The 18,977-nt window shown below is 37.8% G+C and overlaps 1 protein-coding gene across 1 annotated transcript in view; it reads left to right on the top strand.

Annotated features, from left to right (window-relative positions):
- RCL1 (RNA terminal phosphate cyclase like 1) overlaps positions 1-18,678 on the top strand; it is a 228,680-nt gene extending 210,002 nt beyond the window's left edge. Inside the window, exon 10 of the mRNA XM_061425378.1 lies at positions 17,988-18,678. Within this exon, the coding sequence (XP_061281362.1) occupies positions 17,988-18,555 (568 nt within the window). The 3' untranslated portion in view covers positions 18,556-18,678. The remainder of the gene's footprint in view (positions 1-17,987) is intronic.
- Positions 18,679-18,977: the final 299 nt, after the last annotated feature.

Here is an 18,977-nt window from a genome sequence, read left to right as displayed (position 1 = left end):
AGATGTCCTTCACTAAGTGAATAGACAAGCAAATTGTGTTATTCTGTTGCCACGTCACATCCGACTCTTTACGACCCCATGGACTGCAGCACGCCAGGCTTCCCTGTTTTTACTGTCTCCCAGAGTTTGCACTAACTCACGTCCATTAAGTCAGTGATGCCATTCAACGACCCCATTCTCTGTTGCCCCTTTCTCCTCCTGTCCTCAATCTTTGCCAGCATCAGGGTTTTTTACATCGGGTGGTCAAAGTATTGGAGCTTCAGCTGCAGCATCAATCCTTCTAATGAATATTCAGTGTTGATTTCCTTTAGGATTGACTGGTTTGATCTTGCAGTCAAAGCGACTCTCAAGAGTCTTCTCCAGCACCACAATTCAAAGGCATCAATTCTTCGGTGCTCAGCCTTCTTTTCTCACATCCATACATGACTACATTGATGTTTTTGAGTGTCATTTTCTTCATGTTTATCTGTTTGGAATTTGTTGGCATTCTTGAATCCATAAGCTTATGTTTTCACCAAATATGGGAAAATTTCAGCCATTTTAAGTTTATCAGACACTTTTTTTTGAGACTCAGCTTTCTTCTTATAAGACTTAATTAGGTAAATGTTAAAATATTTGACATTCTCCCACAGTGATGCTAGTGGTAGAGAATTTGCCTGCCAATGCAGGAGATGCCAGAGAGATGGGTTCAATCCCTGGGTTGGGAAGATCCTTTGGAGTAGGAAATGGCAACCCACTCTAGTATTCTTGCCTGGAAAATCCCATGGACAGAAGAGCCTGGTGACCTGCAGTCCATGGGGTCCCAAAGAGTCAGACATGACTGAGCACACGCACACACGTCCCTGAGATTCTGTTTTATTTTTTCCCAGTCTTTTTCTTTTCTCTTCAGCTTCAATAATTTCTACAATACTTACCATCTTTAAGTTTAAGGACTGTTTCATCTGTCATATTTAATATGTTTTTAAGCTTTCTCAGGGAACTTTTTGTTTTTCCAGCTATTGTATTTTTACTTATAAACAGGAAACAGTAACCTAGTAAAGATTATTTTACCTCTAAAATAGAAACTTTGGTTCCTTTGTATAGTTTTTATTTCTTTACTGAGATATCCTCTCCACTCACTCTGAGAATATTCTCTTTCACATCCTTGAGTATTATTGTGCTGGCCGCTTTAAATCGTACTGTGTTTATTCCTATAGCTAAGTCATCTTGGGGCTGGTCTCCATTGATTACCTTTTTTCTTGGGGATGGGTCACATTTTTCCTATTTCTTTTTATGTCTAATAGCTTTAAATTTATGGTGGGCATTATAAACACATTGAAAATACAAATCCTGTATGTTCCTTTGAAAAGTTCTTAATTTTCTTTTACTCTTTTATCAAGCCGTTAACCTGGCTGAATTCAAAGTTGTCTTTCCTGTAGTGGGCAATAGCTTAACTCTGCATGTTTTAACTCAGCTTAGTTGAGCTGCTTAGGGTCTATGCATGTGTAATTCAGAGGGCAGGCAGTGATTTAGGCAAAGTTTATGTGGTCTTTACTGGGATTTAACCTCTCCCTTTCCAGCTGTTGTATTTACCCAAAACTATCTCATCTGACTAGTAAGACTGCAGGTTTTGTACTGGGGTGTTGACTTCCCAATTTGGCACTGACTGAGACTTGCCCTCAGGCAAAGAGTTGCAAAACCAGGAAACTCCCAGTGACATTGCTTATTTCCACCTGCAGACTCCTCTTCTGCCTGCCTTTGCGTACGCTTTGCAGGTAGTGTTCTCAGGTAGTACGTAGTACTCTCAGGTAGCTGTTTTCTTGGTCAGTCTTGCTGAATGTTTGTCAATTTTTACAATGTTTTCAAAGAACCAAGTTTTGGTTTTATTAATTCTTTCTATTGTTTTTCTATTTGACTTACATCAATTCTAACCTTCATTATTTTCATCCTTCCACAAGGTTTGAATTCAGCTTGCTCCATTTTTAAAAAATGTTTAAGTCATAAGGCTAGGTTATTGATTTGATAACTATTTCATATATATATATATTTATACATTTTACTTTTTAATCATGAAGTGATTTCAAAAAGAAGAGAGACTGAGAAAGGGACAGACACAGAGAAAGAGACCAAGAGAATTACATACTGAATGGAAGTATACAATATACTCACAGCCAAGCTTAAAATATGAAATAATTCAATCAGAGAACCTCTCACTAATCTTCCTGGATCATATTTTTAAAACTCTGTCAGACCTAATCATTATTTTGAATTTGTAATAGTGTTTACAAATTTTGGACTTCCTTGGTGGCTCAGACAGTAAAGAATCTGCCTGCCAGTACAGGAGACATGGGCTCAACCCCTGGGTTGGGAAGATCCCCTGGAGAAGATAATGGCTACCCATTCCAGTATTGTTGCCTGGAGAATTCCATGGACAGAGGACTCTTGTGGGCTACAGTCCAGGGGATTGCAAAGAGTCAGACATGATTGTGTGATTAACACAAATTTTATTTGTTACTTTATACCTTATTACATGACCAACCTAGATAGCATATTCAAAAGCAGAGACATTACTTTGCCAACAAAGGTTCGTCTAGTCAAGGCTGTGGTTTTTCCAGTGGTCGTGTATGGATGTGAGAGTTGGACTGTGAAGAAGGCTGAGCACTGAAGAATTGATGCTTTTGAACTGTGGTGTTGGAGAAGACTCTTGAGAGTCCCTTGGACTGCAAGGAGATCCAACCAGTCCATTCTGAAGGAGATCAGCCCTGGGATTTCTTTGGAAGGAATGATGCTGAAGCTGAAACTCCAGTACTTTGGCCACCTCATGCGAAGAGTTGACTCATTGGAAAAGACTCTGATGCTGGGAGGGATTGGGGGCAGGAGGAGAAGGGGACGACAGAGGATGAGATGGCTGAATGGCATCACTGACTCGATGGACGTGAGTCTGAGTGAACTCCGGGAGTTGGTGATGGACAGGGAGGCCTGGTGTGCTACGTTTCATGGGGTCGCAAAGAGTTGGACACGACTGAGCGATTGAACTGAACTGACCTTATTATATATGTGGCTGAGATGGTAAAGGATCAGCCTGCAATACAGAACTGAGTTTGATCCTTGGGTTGGGAAGGTCCCCTGGAGAAGGGAATGACTGAGCAACTAACACTTACCACACTTACCATACAAATTAAAGCAATATATAGTATTATTTTGTGTTCTAATATTTAAATTGTATCACGATGATTAATTCTACTCTATAATTCATTTATAGAGTTGTAGAATTCCCTAGTGTATGCATATACTAAAATTTATCATCTATTCTTTTGCCAGTGGACATTTTAATTATTTATAAATCCTTGTGATTTCAAATATTGCTCCTTTGAGCATTCTTGTACATGTCTGCAAAAGAAAATATTCCAGCATTTCTCCAGGGCATAAGCCTAGAGTTGAATATAGCTAACATAGCTCTTCAACTTTATTTGGTCCTCACCAACTTGATTTCTTCTTTACTATAAGTGCTTACAGGTATAAATTTCCCCAATGAGCACTGCTTTCACTGTATCCTATAGGTTTGGGTGTTTTGTGTTTTAATTTTCTTTCATCTCAAAATATTTTTCTCATTTCACACGTGATTAATCTTTGACCAGTTAGTTGTTTGAACATAGTTTAATTTATATGTATCTGTGAATTTTTCACTGTTCTTTCTGTTATTGATTTCTAGTTTCATTCCACTGTGGTCAGAAGAGATACTTTGATGATTTCAATCTTTATAAATTTGTTAAGACTTTGATTTGTGACTTGACTTATGCTCTACCTGGAGAATGTTCCATGTATACTTAAAAAGAATGAATATTCTGTTGCTGTTGAATGTAATGTTCTCCATATGTCTGTCAGGTGTAGTTAGTGTATAGCGTTTTTAAGTCTTCTCTTTCCTTATTTGTCTTCTATGTGTTCTATCCAGTATTGAACATGGATATTAAATCTCCAAATATTGTTGCTGAACTCTGTATTTCTTCCTTCAATTCTGTCAATTTGTGAGCTCTATTTTTATGTGTGTATATGTTTATAATTTTTATAACTTATTGTTCAGTTATGTACTTTTTAAAATTCAATTTGCCAATCTCTTCTTTTTAACTGTAGAGTTTAATGCATTCACATTTTAAAGTAACTACTGATAAGGAAGTATTTACTTCTGCCATTTTCCTATTTGTTTTCTCTAAGCCTTATAATTTTTTGTTCCTATCATTCCATTACTGTAATTTCTGTGTTTTATTGAACTTTTTTGTATTTTGTTGTTTGATTTCCTTATATCTTTTTCTGTATAATTTTTAGTTTTTTCCTTAATGGTTACCCAGGAGATTATATTTAACATCTTAATTTTGTAACAATCCGGTTTGAATTAATTCCAACTTAGTTTCAATAACATGTACAAATTATGCGCCTTTACTGCTCCATCCCTTTCCTCTATGTTGGTAATGTTACAATTACTTCTTTATATATTGAGTGCCCATTAACATAGCATTGTAATCATTGATTTATGCATTCATTGTATGGAAAAGGAAGAGGACAAACCAAATATGTGATGCTGCTACATTTTACATTTACCTGTGTGGCTGCCTTTATCACTGCTCTTTATTTCTCTGTATGCTGTCTAGTGTTCTTTCATTATAATTTGGAGAAGTCCTTTCACCATTTTTGTAGAACAGGTGTACAGTTGACAAACTCCCCTCAGTTTTTTTATCTGAGTATGTCTTAATTTTGCATTCATGTTTCTAAAAATAAATTTTATTTTTTACAACTGTTTTATATTGACAGAAAAATTGACTGGAAGGTACAGAAAATTTCCATACTGCCCTGTCCCCATGTAGGCACACACAGCTACCCTGTTATCAACATCCTACACCAGAGTGGTACGTTTGTTCACAATCAGTGAAAATACATTGACACATCATCACCCAAAACCTGTAGTTCACCTTAGAGATCACTCTTGGTGTTGTACCTTCAGTTCAGTTCAGTTCAGTCCCTCAGTCGTGTCCGACTCTTTGCCACCCCATGAATCGCAGCACGCCAGGCCTCCCTGTCCATCACCATCTCTCAGAGTTCACTCAGACTCACGTCCATTGAGTCAGTGATGCCATCCAGCCATCTCATCCTCTGTCATTCCCTTCTCCTCCTGCCCCCAATCCCTCCCAGCATCAGAGTCTTTTCCAATGAGTCAACTCTTCCCATGAGGTGGCCAAAGTACTGGAGTTTCAGCTTTAGCATCATTCCTTCCAAAGAACACCCAGGGCTAATCTCCTCTAGAATGGACTGGTTGGATCTCCTTGCAGTCCAAGGGACTCTCAAGAGTCTTCTCCAACACCACAGTTCAAAAGCATCAATTCTTCAGTGCTCAGCCTTCTTCACAGTCCAACTCTCACATCCATACATGACCACAGGAAAAACCATAGCCTTGACTAGACGGACCTTTGTTGGCAAAGTAATGTCTCTGCTTTTGAATATGCTATCTAGGTTGGTCATAACTTTCCTTCCAAGGAGTAAGTGTCTTTTAATTTCATGGCGCAGTCACCATCTGCAGTGATCTTGGAGCCCAGAAAAATAAAGTCTGACACTGTTTCCACTGTTCCCCCATCTATTTCCCATGAAATGATGGGACCAGATGCCATGATCTTCGTTTTCTGAATGTTGAGCTTTAAGCCAACTTTTTCACTCTCCACTTTCACTTTCATCAAGAGGTTTTTTAGTTCCTCTTCACTTTCTGCCATAAGGGTGGTGTCATCTGCATATATGCTGCTGCTGCTAAGTCACGTTAGTCGTGTCCGACTCTGTGCAACCCCAGAGATGGCAGCCCACCAGGCTCCCCCGTCCCTGGGATTCTGCAGGCAAGAACCCTGAAGTGGGTTGCCATTTCCTTCTCCAAGGCAGGAAAGTGAAAAGTGAAAGTGAAGTCGCTCAGTCGTGTCTGACTTTTAGCGACCCCATGGACTACAGCCTACCAGGCTCTTTCATCCATGGGATTTTCCAGGCAAGGGTACTGGAGTGGGATGCCACGCATATCTGAGGTTATTGATATTTCTCCCAGTAATCTTGATTCTAGCTTGTGCTTCTTCCAGCCCAGAGTTTCTCATGATGTACTTTGCATATAAGTTAAATAAGCAGGGTGACAATATACAGCCTTGACGTACTTCTTTTCCTATTTGGAACCAGTCTGTTGTTCCATGTCCAGTTCTAACTGTTGCTTCCTGACCTACATTCAGTGGGTTTGTACAAATATACAGTGATGTATATCCACCAGTATAGTATCATGCAGAGTAGTTTCACTGCCTTAAAAAAATACTCTGCGCTCCATATCTATTCATCCCTCCCCCACCTTCCCCAGGCAACTGCTGATCCTTTTATAGTTTTGTGTTTTCCAAAATGTCATATTTTTGGAATCATACAGTATGTAGCCTTTAGGGACTGTTTGTTTTTTGTTTTTTTTTTTTCACTTAGTAATATGAATTTGTTTCCTCCATGTCTTTTCAAAGCTTAATAGCTCATTTCTTTTTATCACTGAATAATATCCCATTGTCCCTATATACCACTGCTGCTAAGTCACTTCAGTCGTGTCCGACTCTGTGGGACCCCATAGACGGCAGCCCACCAGGCTCCCCCATCCCTGGGATTCTCCAGGCAAGAACACTGGAATGGGTTGCCATTTCCTTCTCCAAGGAAATATACCACAGTTTGTTTATTCATTCACCTACTAAAGGACATTTTGATTGCTTCCAGGTTTCAGCCATTATGAATAAAGCTGCTCTTAACATTCTTGTGTAGGTTTTGGTGTAAATTTTCCATTCATTGGGGGTGATACCAAGGATCATGATCTCTAGGTTATTTGTTACGGGTATGTTTAGTTTTGTAAGAAAACGCCAAACTATCTTCCAAAGTGGCTGTCCCATTTTGCATTCCCACCAGGGAACGAGAATTTCTATTGCTCCACACCCTTGTCAGTATTGGATGTTGATAGTATTTTGAGGTTTGGCTATTCTAATAGGTGTGGAATGGTATCTTGTTTTAATTGGCCATACCCTAGTAAATCTATATGTCTTTAGATTTAAGGCAGGTTTCTTGTAGACAGCTTTATAGTTAGATCTTGCTTTTTGGTCCGCTTTGACAATATCTATCTTTTAATTGGTGTATTTAGACCATTAATGTTTAAAGTGATTTTTTTATATAGTTAGATTAATATCTACAATATTTGTTCCTACTTTCTATTTGTTGCCTTTGTTCTTTGCCCCTATTTTTTGTTTTCCATTCTTTTTCTGCCATTTTTTATTTTAATTGAGCATTTTATGTGATTCTATTTTCTCCTCTTTTTTAGCATATAGGTGGTTCCTTTTTAAAAAATAAAACAAACTTTTTTAGTGTTTTCTCTTTAGAGTTTGCAATACACATTTACAAGTAATCCAAGTTCACTTTCCTATAGGATACTTCTTCATACATAGTACAAGTACTTTCTAATAACAAAATAATCCTGATTCCTCCCTTTCATCCCTTGTATCGATGTTAGCTAGCATTCATAACACATATATATAAACATGCATAAAGATATGTATTATATGTTATGTATTACATGTATGGACATATGTATTCATATACACTGTTGCTATTTTTATTTTAAACAAATTATGTTAGATCACTTAAGATAGAAAGTAAAAGTTTGTATTTCACTTTCATTTATTCCTTCTCCAGTGCTCTTCCTTTGCTTATGTAGGTACGATTTTCTGACGGGTATCATTTTCCTTCTCTCTGGAGAATTTCTTTTGACATTTCTTACAAGACAATGCTACTGATGACAAATTCTCTCAATTTCGAGTATTAAGTATTAAATTTAAAATTTTTTATTTATTTATTTTTGCCTGTGCTGGGTCTTAGTTGCTACATGTGGGCTTTCTCTAGTTGCAGAGACCAGGGGCTACACTTCGTTGCAGTGTGCTGGCTTCTTACCATGGTGACTTTTCCTCTTGTGGAGCACTGGCCCGAGGCACGAGGGCTTCAGGGGTGGTGGCACATGGGCTTAGTTGTCTCACAACATGTAGGGTCTTAAATCATAGACCAGGGGTCGAACTTTTGTCCCCTGCATTGGCAGGCCAATTCTTAACCACTGGACCACCAGGGAACTATTAAATTCCCTCAATTTTGGTTTGTCTGAGAAAGTTTTTATTTCTCCTTCAACTTTTGAAGGATAATTTCACAAAATTCTTGGTTGATGTTTTTTTTTTTTCTTTTAATACTTTTAATATTTAACTCTCCTCTCTTCTTGTTTCAGTGATTTCTTTGGTGAAGTTTTATAATAGTTTTAATCTTTGCTCCTCTGTATATAAGGCACTTTTTCTTCTGAGTTCTTTGAAGATTTTGTCTTTATCTGGGATCTCCTTCAGTTTGAATATGATATGCCTATGTGTAGGGTTTTTGTCTGTTTGCTTGCTTTGGCATTTACCCTGCCTAGTGTTCTCTGAGCTTCCTGGATATGTGGTTTGGTATCTGCCATTAACTTGGGGAAATTCTCAACAATGATTGTCTCAAATAATTCTCTTTGTTTTTCTCTTTATTCTTTTTTCACATATACCTTTTTTAGTTGTTCTTCAGTTTAGGGATATTCTGTTCAGTTTTACATTTTCCAAGTCTTTTTTTTTTTCTTTGTTTTTTCACTTTGGAAGTTATACTGACATATCCTCAAGGTCAGAGATTTTTTATTCAGCTATGTCCATCCCACTAATGAGCCCATCAAAGTTATTCTTCTATTGTTACAGTGTTTTTAATCTCTAAAATTTATTTTTTATTCCTACATTGCCCATATGTTCATGCGTGCTATCTGCTTTATCCATTGGAGACCTTAATGTATTAATAATAATTGTTTTAAATTCCCAATCTGGTAATTCCAACATCCCCACCACATCTGAGTTTGGTTCTGATGCTTACTTTATCTCTTCAAACTGTGTTTTCTGTCTTATGTCTTCTAACTTTTTGTTCTTGTTGTTGAAAGCCAGACATGATGTATTGGATAAAAGCATCTCTGGTAAAGAGGCCTTAAGTCGTGTGGTGGTAAGGTAGGGAGGAGGGGAAGCCTTCTATAGTCCTGTGGTTAGGTCTTAGTCTTTTTGTGAACCTGTATGTGTACTGTGAACTGTGAACCTCTGTCTCCCCCCCTACTTCCTGCTTTATTAGGTGAGACAGGATGGCTAGAGAGATGTGGAACTGGGTATTTCCCTTCTCCCGCATGGAAGACTGCAATGGATTGGAATCAGGTATTTCCCTTCCTCAGGTCAGTTAGGCTAAAACTAAACCCCATTAGTCTAGGCTAGGGTAAAACAGTTTCTCTTGAGGGTAGGCCTTGTTAAGAACTAGTAGAAGGCTGTACCATATTTGACAATGGTTACTTTCCACCTGCTAGAGCTAGAGGGGATTTTTCTCCAATATTCACTGTGAGAACCAAGTTAAGCTCTTGGAGGTAAACTTAACAAAAATGTGGTGACTCTCTGACTGATTTTTTCTCTCTCAGGCTTGTTCACACCAAACCTCCAGCAATTTGGCAGTTATAGTTTAGGTTCTAACCTGACAGTGGTTCCCTTGAAAGTTTCTATTTGAGAGTTTCCACTCTAGGATGCTTTAGTTGTCTGTATCTGCCTCTCCAGTTTTTTGGGTGACAGTTTGCTTTGTGAATTCATTAGTCCGATGGCTCAAAGAAGAGTTGTTGGTTTTTTGTTTGTTCAGCTTTCTATTTGTTAAGAAGAAATGATGATTTCCTAGCTCCTGGAAGTTTCTTTTTCACTTTTGGAGAATAGTATTGCTAAATAGAGAATTATTGTTTTGGTTTCTTTTTTTTTCCTTTTCAGCACTTTTAGTATCTCATCCACTGCCTCATGGCTTCATGGTTTTTAATGGAAATGGGATGTTAAACTTATGGATTCCTTGTACATAATAAGTTGCTTCTCTCTTGCTGTTTGCAGGATTCTCCCTTTATTGATCACTATAGGTTTATCTCACTTGCAGTCACTGAGCTTCTTGCATATGTAGATTCACATCTTTTGTCAAGTTTATAAGGCTTTCAGCCGTTATATTCAGCTATTATAGCCGTTAAGAATATTTTTCAAATATTCTTTTTGCACTTTTCTCTCACTCTGGGGTTCCTGTTTTGTGTACATTTGATGCCCACACAGGTCCCTTAGGTTTCTGTACTTTTCTTCCATCCTTTCTCTTTCTATTCCTAAGACTGGATAATTTCAAACGACCTATTCAAAGTCACTAATTCTCTCTTCTGCCAGTTCAACTCTGCTGTTGAAACTTCTAATGAATTTTTCATTACTGTTTTTAGTTCCAGAATTTTAATTTCTATTTCTGCTATGAATTGAATATTTATATTCTTCCAAAATTCATATGTTTTAATGGAATACTCAACGTGATGGTATTTAGAAGAGGGGCCTCTCTGGTAGGTAATTATGTCATGGGAGTGGAGCCCTGTGAATGGGATTAGTGCCCTTTTTAGAAGAGGCCAGACAGCTTACTCACCCTCTTTCTGCCATGTTGAGGATAGAGTGAGAAGCTGAAAGTCTGTAACCTGAAAGAGATTTCTAACCAGAACCTGATCATTCTGGCTCCCTGATTTCAGACTTCTAACCTCCAGAACATTAAGAAATAAATTTCTGTTGTTTATAAGCCACTCAGTCTATGATACTTTGTATAGCAGCCCAAACTGACTAACAGAGTTTCTCTTTTAGGTTTCTACCGTTTTATTGATAGTCTCTATTTGGTGAGAAATCTTTCTTCTGGTTTCTTTTTATCAACTTCAATTTGTCATATTAAGATGTTGATTTAAAGTCTTTGTCTAGTAAGAACAATGCCTTGACTGTTTCTGGACAGTTTTTTAAATTAATTTCTTTGGTTTCTTAAATGAGCCACACTGACTTGTTTCTTTCATGCCTAATTTTTTTTTTTAATGAGACCTTCTGAATTTTATAATGTGGCAATTATAGAAATACAATTCTACCCCCTCTTCAGGGTTTGTTGTTATTCTTTGTCATGGGTTGTTGTTATTTGCTTATTAAGTGACTTTTATAAAACTTTTTCTAAAGTGTGTATTCTTTGTCATGTATGGCCACTGAAATCTGTGTTCTGTTACCTAGTCATTGGTTGTGTTTTGGTAGAATTACCTTAAGTGCCTGGAATCAACAGAAGAAAAAAAGAAGAAGAAAGGCTTCTTCCAGTCTTTGTAGATTGGCTCTGTGTTGGGGCACTCCTTCAATGCCTTATCAAGCAGTTTATAACCTTGCCTTCTCCTTTAAGCTTTGCTTGCACAGAATTTGCAGGCAGGCTAAATGTGAAAGCTTTGGATCTTCTTGGGCTTTTTCTGCGCGTGTATCTTGCTCTGTGTGTGTTCATGACCTTCTTGATTCTCTGGTGCACATGGGGGCCTTTACAGTCCCTATTCGTGCATATATCTCCTTTCCTAATCTCTTTCTTTTCTCGGCTCTCAGTCTAAGTGTTGTCTCTTTCTCAAAGCTGCTGTATCTAACACCTTTGCCTTTAAATGCTTTCAGCAAAAGCTGCCCAGGAAGTGGCCCCAGCCCTGAGAATGCTCTGAGTAGGATGAAACAAAGGGAAACCTTTGTGTAGGTCCTTAATGGAGCCACAAGAGAGGTCAAGACCCAAAACCACAATGTTTTGAGAATAAGGTTTGTGTTGCTCCCTCTGACTCTACAAACCTGTACCAGGATTGCAGGCTGCCGTCCTCACTACTAGTTTTTGTTTGTTTGTTTTCCTTGAGGAAAGATTCTTAACCTCCAGGTTAAATTTCATATATACATGGGAATATTCAGTTTATTTACTCCTTATTGAGTGACTTTTGGTAGTTAGTGCCTTTCAAGGAATTTTTCTGTTTCACCTAAGTTATCAAAATATTGGCATTCTACTATTCATAATATTCTCTTTTAAATATGTGATATGTAGTGATCTCTCATTTTTGATGAAAATATTGGTAGTTTTTGTCTTATGTTACTTCTTTTTTCTCCAGTTTATCTACAGGTCTATAAGCTTTATTGATTTTTTAAAATAACCAACATTTGTGTTTATTTATTTTCTCTTATTGTTTTTCTTTTTTTAATTTCATTGTTTGCAAGTCTTATCTTTTTTACTTTTCACCTTCTATTTGCTGTGATGTTAATTTGCTCTTTTTTTCTTTTTTCATGAAGTAAAAAGCATCTATTATTGATTTGAGATATTTTCCCCCCTAATATAAGCAGTTGATAGTTTAAATTTGTTTCTAATCACTGCATTCACTGTACCCCACAAATTTTGATATGTAATTTCAATTTTCAGTCATTAAGGTATTTTATAATGTCCCTTGTAATATTTTTCTTTGATCTATAGAAGTCTTTATAATTGTGTTGATTAATTTCCAGATCATCAGTGGTTTTCAAAATAGTTTTCTATTACTTTGCTAGCATGTGAGATGAATACAATTGTGCAGTAGTTTGAATGTTCTTTGGCATTGCCTTTCTTTGGGATTGGAATGGAAACTGACCTTTTCCAGTTCTGTAGCCACTGCTGAGTTTTTCAAGTTTGCTGGCATATTGAGTGCAACACTTTCACAGCATCATCTTTTATAATTTGAAAGAGCTCACCTGGAATTCCATAACCTCTACTAACTTTGTTTGTAGTGATGCTTCCTAAGGCCCACTTGTTTTCCTATTCCAGGTGTATGGCTCTAGGTGAGTGATCACACCATCGTGGTTATCTGGGTCATGAAGATCTTTTTTGTATAGTTCTTCTATGTATTCTTGTCACCTCATCTTAATACTTTCTGCTTCTATTAGGTCCATACCATTTCTATCCTTTCTTGTGCCCATCTTTGCATGAAATATTCCCTTGGTATCTCTAATTTTCTTGAAGAGAGCTCTAGTCTTTTCCATTCTATTATTTCCCTCTGTTTTTTGGCATTGATCACTGAGGAAGGCTTTCTTTGTCTCTCCTTGCTATTCTTTGGAACTCTGCATTCAGATGGGTATATCTTTCCTTTTCTCCTTTGCCTTTCATTTCTCTTCTTTACTCAGCTGTATGTAAGACCTCCTTAGACAACCATTTTGCCTTTTTTCATTTTTTTTCCTTGGGGATGATCTTGATCCCTGCCTCCTGTACAGTGTCATGAACCTCTGTCCATAGTTCTTCAGGCACTCTATCAGATCTAATCCCTTGAATCTATTTGTCACAGCCACTGTATAATCAAAAGGGATTTAATTTTGGTCATACCTGAATGGTCTAGTAGCTTTCCCTACTTCCTTCAGTTAGAGTCTGAATTTGGCAATAAGGAGTTCATGATCTGAGCCATAGTCAGATACTGGTCTGGTTTTTGCTGACTGTATAGATCTTTTCCATCTTTGGCTGCAAAGAATATAAACAACCTGATTTTGGTATTGACCATCTGGTGATGTCCATGTGTAGAGTCTTCTCTTGTGTTGTTGGAAGAGGGTTGCATTCTCTCAGCAAAACTCTGTTAGCCTTTGCCCTGCTTCATTTTGCATTCCAAGGCCAAATTTGCTGTTACTCCAGATATCTCTTGACTTCCTACTTTTGCATTTCAGTGCCCTATGATGAAAAGGATACCTTTTTTGGGTGTTAGTTCTAGAACGTCCTATAGATCGTCATAGAACTGGTCAGCTTCTTCAGCATTAGTGGTTGGGTTATAGACTTGGATTACTGTGATATTGAATGGTTTGCCTTGGAAATGAACAGAGATCATTCTGTTGTTTTTGAGGCTGCACCCAAGTATTGCATTTAGGACTCTTTTGTTGACTATAAGGGCTTCAGTTCAGTTCAGTTCAGTCACTCAGTTGTGTCTGACTCTTTGTGACCTAATAGACTGCAGCATGCCAGGCTTCCCTGTCCATCACCAGCTCCCAGGCTTGCTCAAACTCATGTCCATCATGTCAGTGATGCCATCTAACCATCTCATCCTCTGCCATCCCCTTCTCCTCCTGCCTTCAATCTTTCCCACCATCAGGGTGTTTTCCATTGAGTCAGTTCTTCACATCAGGTGGCCAGAATACTGGAGTTTCAACTTCAGTATCAGTCCTTCCAACAAATATTCAGGACTGATTTCCTTTAGTATTGACTGGCTGGATCTCCTTGCAGTCCAAGAGACCCTCAAGAGTGTTCTCCAACACCACAGTTCAAAAGCATTTTTGAATTGTTCAGTGCTCAGCTTTCTTTATAATCCCACTCTTTAATCCATACATGACTACTGGAAAAACCATAGCCTTGACTAGAAGGACCTTTGTTGGCAAAGTAATGTCTCTGATTTTTAACATGCTGTCTAGGTTGGTCATAGCTTTTCTTCCAAGGAGAAAGCGTCTTTTAATTTCATGGGTGCAGTCACCATCTGCAGTGATTTTGGAGTCCAAGAAAATAAAGTCTCTCACTATTTCCATTGTTTCCCCATCTATGTATCCTTTTCATTATAGGGGACTGAAATGAAAAAGGAGGAAATCAAGAGATACCTGGAGTACAACAAATTTGGCCTAGGAGTGCAAAATGAAGCAGGGCAAAGGCTAACAGAGTTTAGCTAAGAGAACACACTGGTCATAGCAAACACCCTCTTCCAACAACACAAGAGAAGTCTCCACACATGGACATCACCAGATGGTCAATACCAAAATCAGATAGTTTATATTCTTTGTAGCCAAAGATGGAGAAGCTCTATACAGTCAGCAAAAACAAGACCAGGAGCTGACTGTGGTTCAGATCATGAATTCCTTATTGCCAAATTCCGAATTAAATCGAAAATAGGGAAAACCACTACACCATTCAGGTATGACCTAAATCAAATCTCTTATGATTATACAGTAGAAGTGACAAATAGACTCAAGGGATTAGATCTGATAGAGTGCCTGAAGAACTATGGACAGAGGTTTGTGACATTGTATAGCAGGCAATGATGAAAACCATCCCCAAGAAAAAGAAATGCAAAAAGGCAAAATGGTTGTCTGAAGAGGTCTTGCAAATAGCTGAAAAAAGAAGAAAAGTGAAAGGCAAAGGAGAAAAGGAAAGATATACCCATCTGAATGCAGAGCTCCAAAGAATAGCAAGGAGAGGTAAGAAAGCCTTCCTCAGTGATCAGTGCAAAGAAACAGAGGAAAATAACAGAACAGGAAAGATTAAAGCTCTGTTCAAGAAAATTAGAGATACCAAGGGAATATTTCATGCAAAGATGGGCACAAGAAAGGACAGAAATGGTATGGACCTAACAGAAGCAGAAGATATTCAGAAACGGTGGCAAGAATACACAGAAGAACTATACAAAAAAGATCTTCATGACCCATATAACCACGATGGTGTGATCACTCACCTACAGCCAGACATCCTGGAATGCAAAGTCAAGTGGGCCTTAGGAAGCATCACTACAAACAAAGCTAGTGGAGGTGTTGGAATTTCAGTTGAGCTCTTTCAAATCCTGAAAGATGATGCTGTTAAAATGTTGCACTCAATATGCCAGCAAACTTGGAAAACTCAGCAGTGGCCACAGAACTGGAAAAGGTCAGTGCTCATTTCAATCCCAAAGAAAGGCAAGGCCAAAGAATGTTCAAACTACCACAAAGTTGCACTCATCTCACATGCCAGCAAAGTAATGCTCAAAATTCTCCAGTCTAGTCTTCAACAGTATGTGAACAATGAACTTCTAGATTTTCAAGCTGGATTTAGAAAAGGCAGAGGAACCAGAGATCAAATTGCCAACATTCACTGGATCATCAAAAAGGCAAGAGAGTTCCAGAAAAATATCTATTTCTGCTTTATTGAGTACACCAAAACCTTTGACTGTGTGGATCACAACAAACTGGAAAATTCTTCAAGAGTTGGGAATAACAGCCCATCTTACCTGCCTTCTAAGAAATCTGTATGCAGGTCAAGAATCAATAGTTAGAAATGTACATGGAATAACAGACTGGTTCCAAATTGGGAAAGGAATACGTCAAGGCTGTATATTGTCATCCTGCTTATTTAACTTATATGCAGAGTACATCATGTGAAATGCCGGGCTGGATGAAGCACAAGCTGGAATCAAGATTGCTAGGAGAAATATCAATAACCTCAGATATGCAGATGACACCACCCTGATGGCAGAAAGTGAAGAGGAACTAAAAAGCCTCTTGATGAAAGTGAAAGAGGTGAGTGAAAATGTTGGCTTAAAACTCAACCTTCAGAAAACTAAGATCATGACATCTGGTCCCATCACTTCATTGAAAATAGATGGGGAAGCTATGCGGGCTACTCCATTTCTTATACTCTATTTTTGCCCACAATAGTAGGTATAATGGTCACCTGAATTAAGTTCACCCATTCCAGTCCATTTTAGTTCGCTGATTCCTAAAATATCGATGTTCACTCCTGCTATCTTCTGTTTGACCACTTCCAAGGCAGGCTCTCTCAATTTCCTATTTACCCTCAATCATTTATCTCTGTTAATCTGGGGCATATGGATGGTTGATGGGAAATTTAAAACACTGCAACACTGTCTTAGAAAAAAGCAGCAGCTTCTTTCATTTATTCTTTCTTTTTAAAATTTATTTATTTATTTATGTGGCCATGTTGGATCTTAGTTTTGGCTTGCAGAATTTTCATTGCTTCATGTGAAATCTTTCACTATGGTACATGGACACTCTAGTTGTGGCACCTGGGCTTCAGAAGTTGCCGTGTGCAGACTTAGGTACTCCAGGGCATGTGGGATCTTAGTTCCCTGACCAGGGATTGAACCCATTTCGTCTGCATTGCATAGCAGGTTCTTAACCACTGGAACACCAAGGACATCTCCAGCAGTTTCTTTTTTCACTACATTTCCTCCTGGTTGTTGTATGTTTTTGACTAAGTTACAGAGTTCTTCAGAAGTGAATTATAACTTTTTTTAAAGAGTCATTTTTTACTAAGGTATAACATACGTTTCATGTGTACATTATATTCTACTTCTATATACACTACAGCATGCTAACCACCAAAAAGTTAGTTTCTATTCATTACCATACAGTTAGTCCCCTTTACCTGTTTCAATCTATCGCCTCCACTGCTCCTTCCCTTCCGTGCTCTGTATCTGTGTGTTTATTTGTGTTTAGTTTGGTTACTTAATATATTGTTTGCTTGTTTTTATATTCCACATATAAGTGAAATTGTATGATATTTATCTTACTTCATCTGACTTGTTTCATCTTAGCATAGTACCCTCAAGGTCTATTCATGTTGCTGCTGATGGCAAGAATTTACTCTTTTTATGGATGAGTAGTGTTCCATTGTATATGTAAATGATATCTTATTTATCCATTCATTCAATGATAGGAACTTAAATTGTTTCTATACCTTGGCTACTGTAAATAATATTGTGATGAACATATAGGAATGCATATATCTTTTCAAGTTAGTATTTTTGTATTCTTTGAATAAATACCCAGTAGATAGTCATCCAGTTTCTTTCTGTCTCTCTCTTTCTCCCTCCCTCCCTCTTTCTCTTTGCATGTGGCTATAAAGTTTTTTGACACTATTTATTGAAGAGACTGTCCTTTCTCCATTGCATTTTCTTTTCTCTTTTGTTGTAAATTAACTGTTCATATATGTGTGGGTTCATGTTAGGGGTCTCAATTCTGTTTTGTTGATCTGTGTATCTGTTTTTCTGCCAATACCATGTTGTTTTGATTGCTATAGCTTTGTAATATAGTTGGATTCAGGAAATGTGACACCTCTAGTTTTGTTTCTTTTTCTCAGGATTGCTTTAGCTATTCAGGATCTTTTGTGATTCCATATAAACTTTAGAATTTTTTTGTTCTATTTCTGTTAAAAATGTTCTTGGAATTTTGATAGAGATTGCATCAAATCTGTAGATTAGGTAATATAGACATTTTAGCAATATTAATTCTTCTAATCCATGAGTGCAGAATATCTTTCCATTTATTTGTGTCTTTTTCAGCTTTCAACAGTACCTTATCATTTTCAATATACAGGTGTTTAACTCCAATCACTGCAGATGGTGATTGCAGCCATGAAATTAAAAGACGCTTACTCCTTGGAAGGAAAGTTATGACCAACCTAGATAACATATTCAAAAGCAGAGACATTACTTTGCCAAAAAAGGTTCGTCTAGTCAAGGCTATGGTTTTTCCAGTCGTCATGTATGGATGTGAGAGTTGGACTGTGAAGAAAGCTGAGTGCCGAAGAATTGATACTTTTGAACTGTGGGGTTGGAGAAGACTCTTGAGAGTCCCTTGGACTGCAAGGAGATCCAACCAGTCCATTCTGAAGGAGATCAGCCCTGGGATTTCTTTGGAAGGAATGATGCTAAAGCTGAAACTCCAGTACTTTGGCCACCTCATGCGAAGAGTTGACTCATTGGAAAAGACTCTGATGCTGGGAGGGATTTTGGGCAGGAGGAGAAGGAGACGACAGAGGATGAGATGGCTGGATGGCATCACTGACTCGATGGACGTGAGTCTGAGTGAACTCCGGGAGATGGTGATGGACAGGGAGGCCTGGCGTGCTGCGATTCATGGAGTCGCAAAGAGTCGGACATGACTGAGCAACTGAACCAAACTGAACTGAACTACCTCCTTGGTTAAATGCATTTCTAGGTATTTTAGTCTTTTTGTTGCAATTGTCAGTGGGATTATTTTTCTAATTTCTCTTTCAGCTCTCTTATTGTTAATGAGATAGCCACAGAGTTTTTGCATGTTGATTTTGTACCTTTTGACTTTATTATGTGCATTTATTAACTTCTAACAGATTTTTGGAGGAATCTTTATGGTTCTGTTTATATAAAATCATGCTATTTACAAATAGTGATATTTTTACTTCTTCCTTTCCGATTTGAATGCCTTTTATTTCAATATTGAGTCATATCTTTAAAGCAGCGTTAATTTTCTGGTATTGCCATCAATACCTTACAGTTCTATGTCGTACAGTTCATCACCCATCTTTGGATGATATGTGAAGGTAAG

The sequence above is a fragment of the Bos javanicus genome, chromosome 8, assembly GCF_032452875.1.
Source record: "Bos javanicus breed banteng chromosome 8, ARS-OSU_banteng_1.0, whole genome shotgun sequence".
Taxonomy (NCBI): Eukaryota; Metazoa; Chordata; class Mammalia; order Artiodactyla; family Bovidae; genus Bos; species Bos javanicus.
The sequence above is the reverse complement of the archived record's forward strand: the minus strand, read 5'-3'. Positions and strand labels throughout refer to the sequence as shown.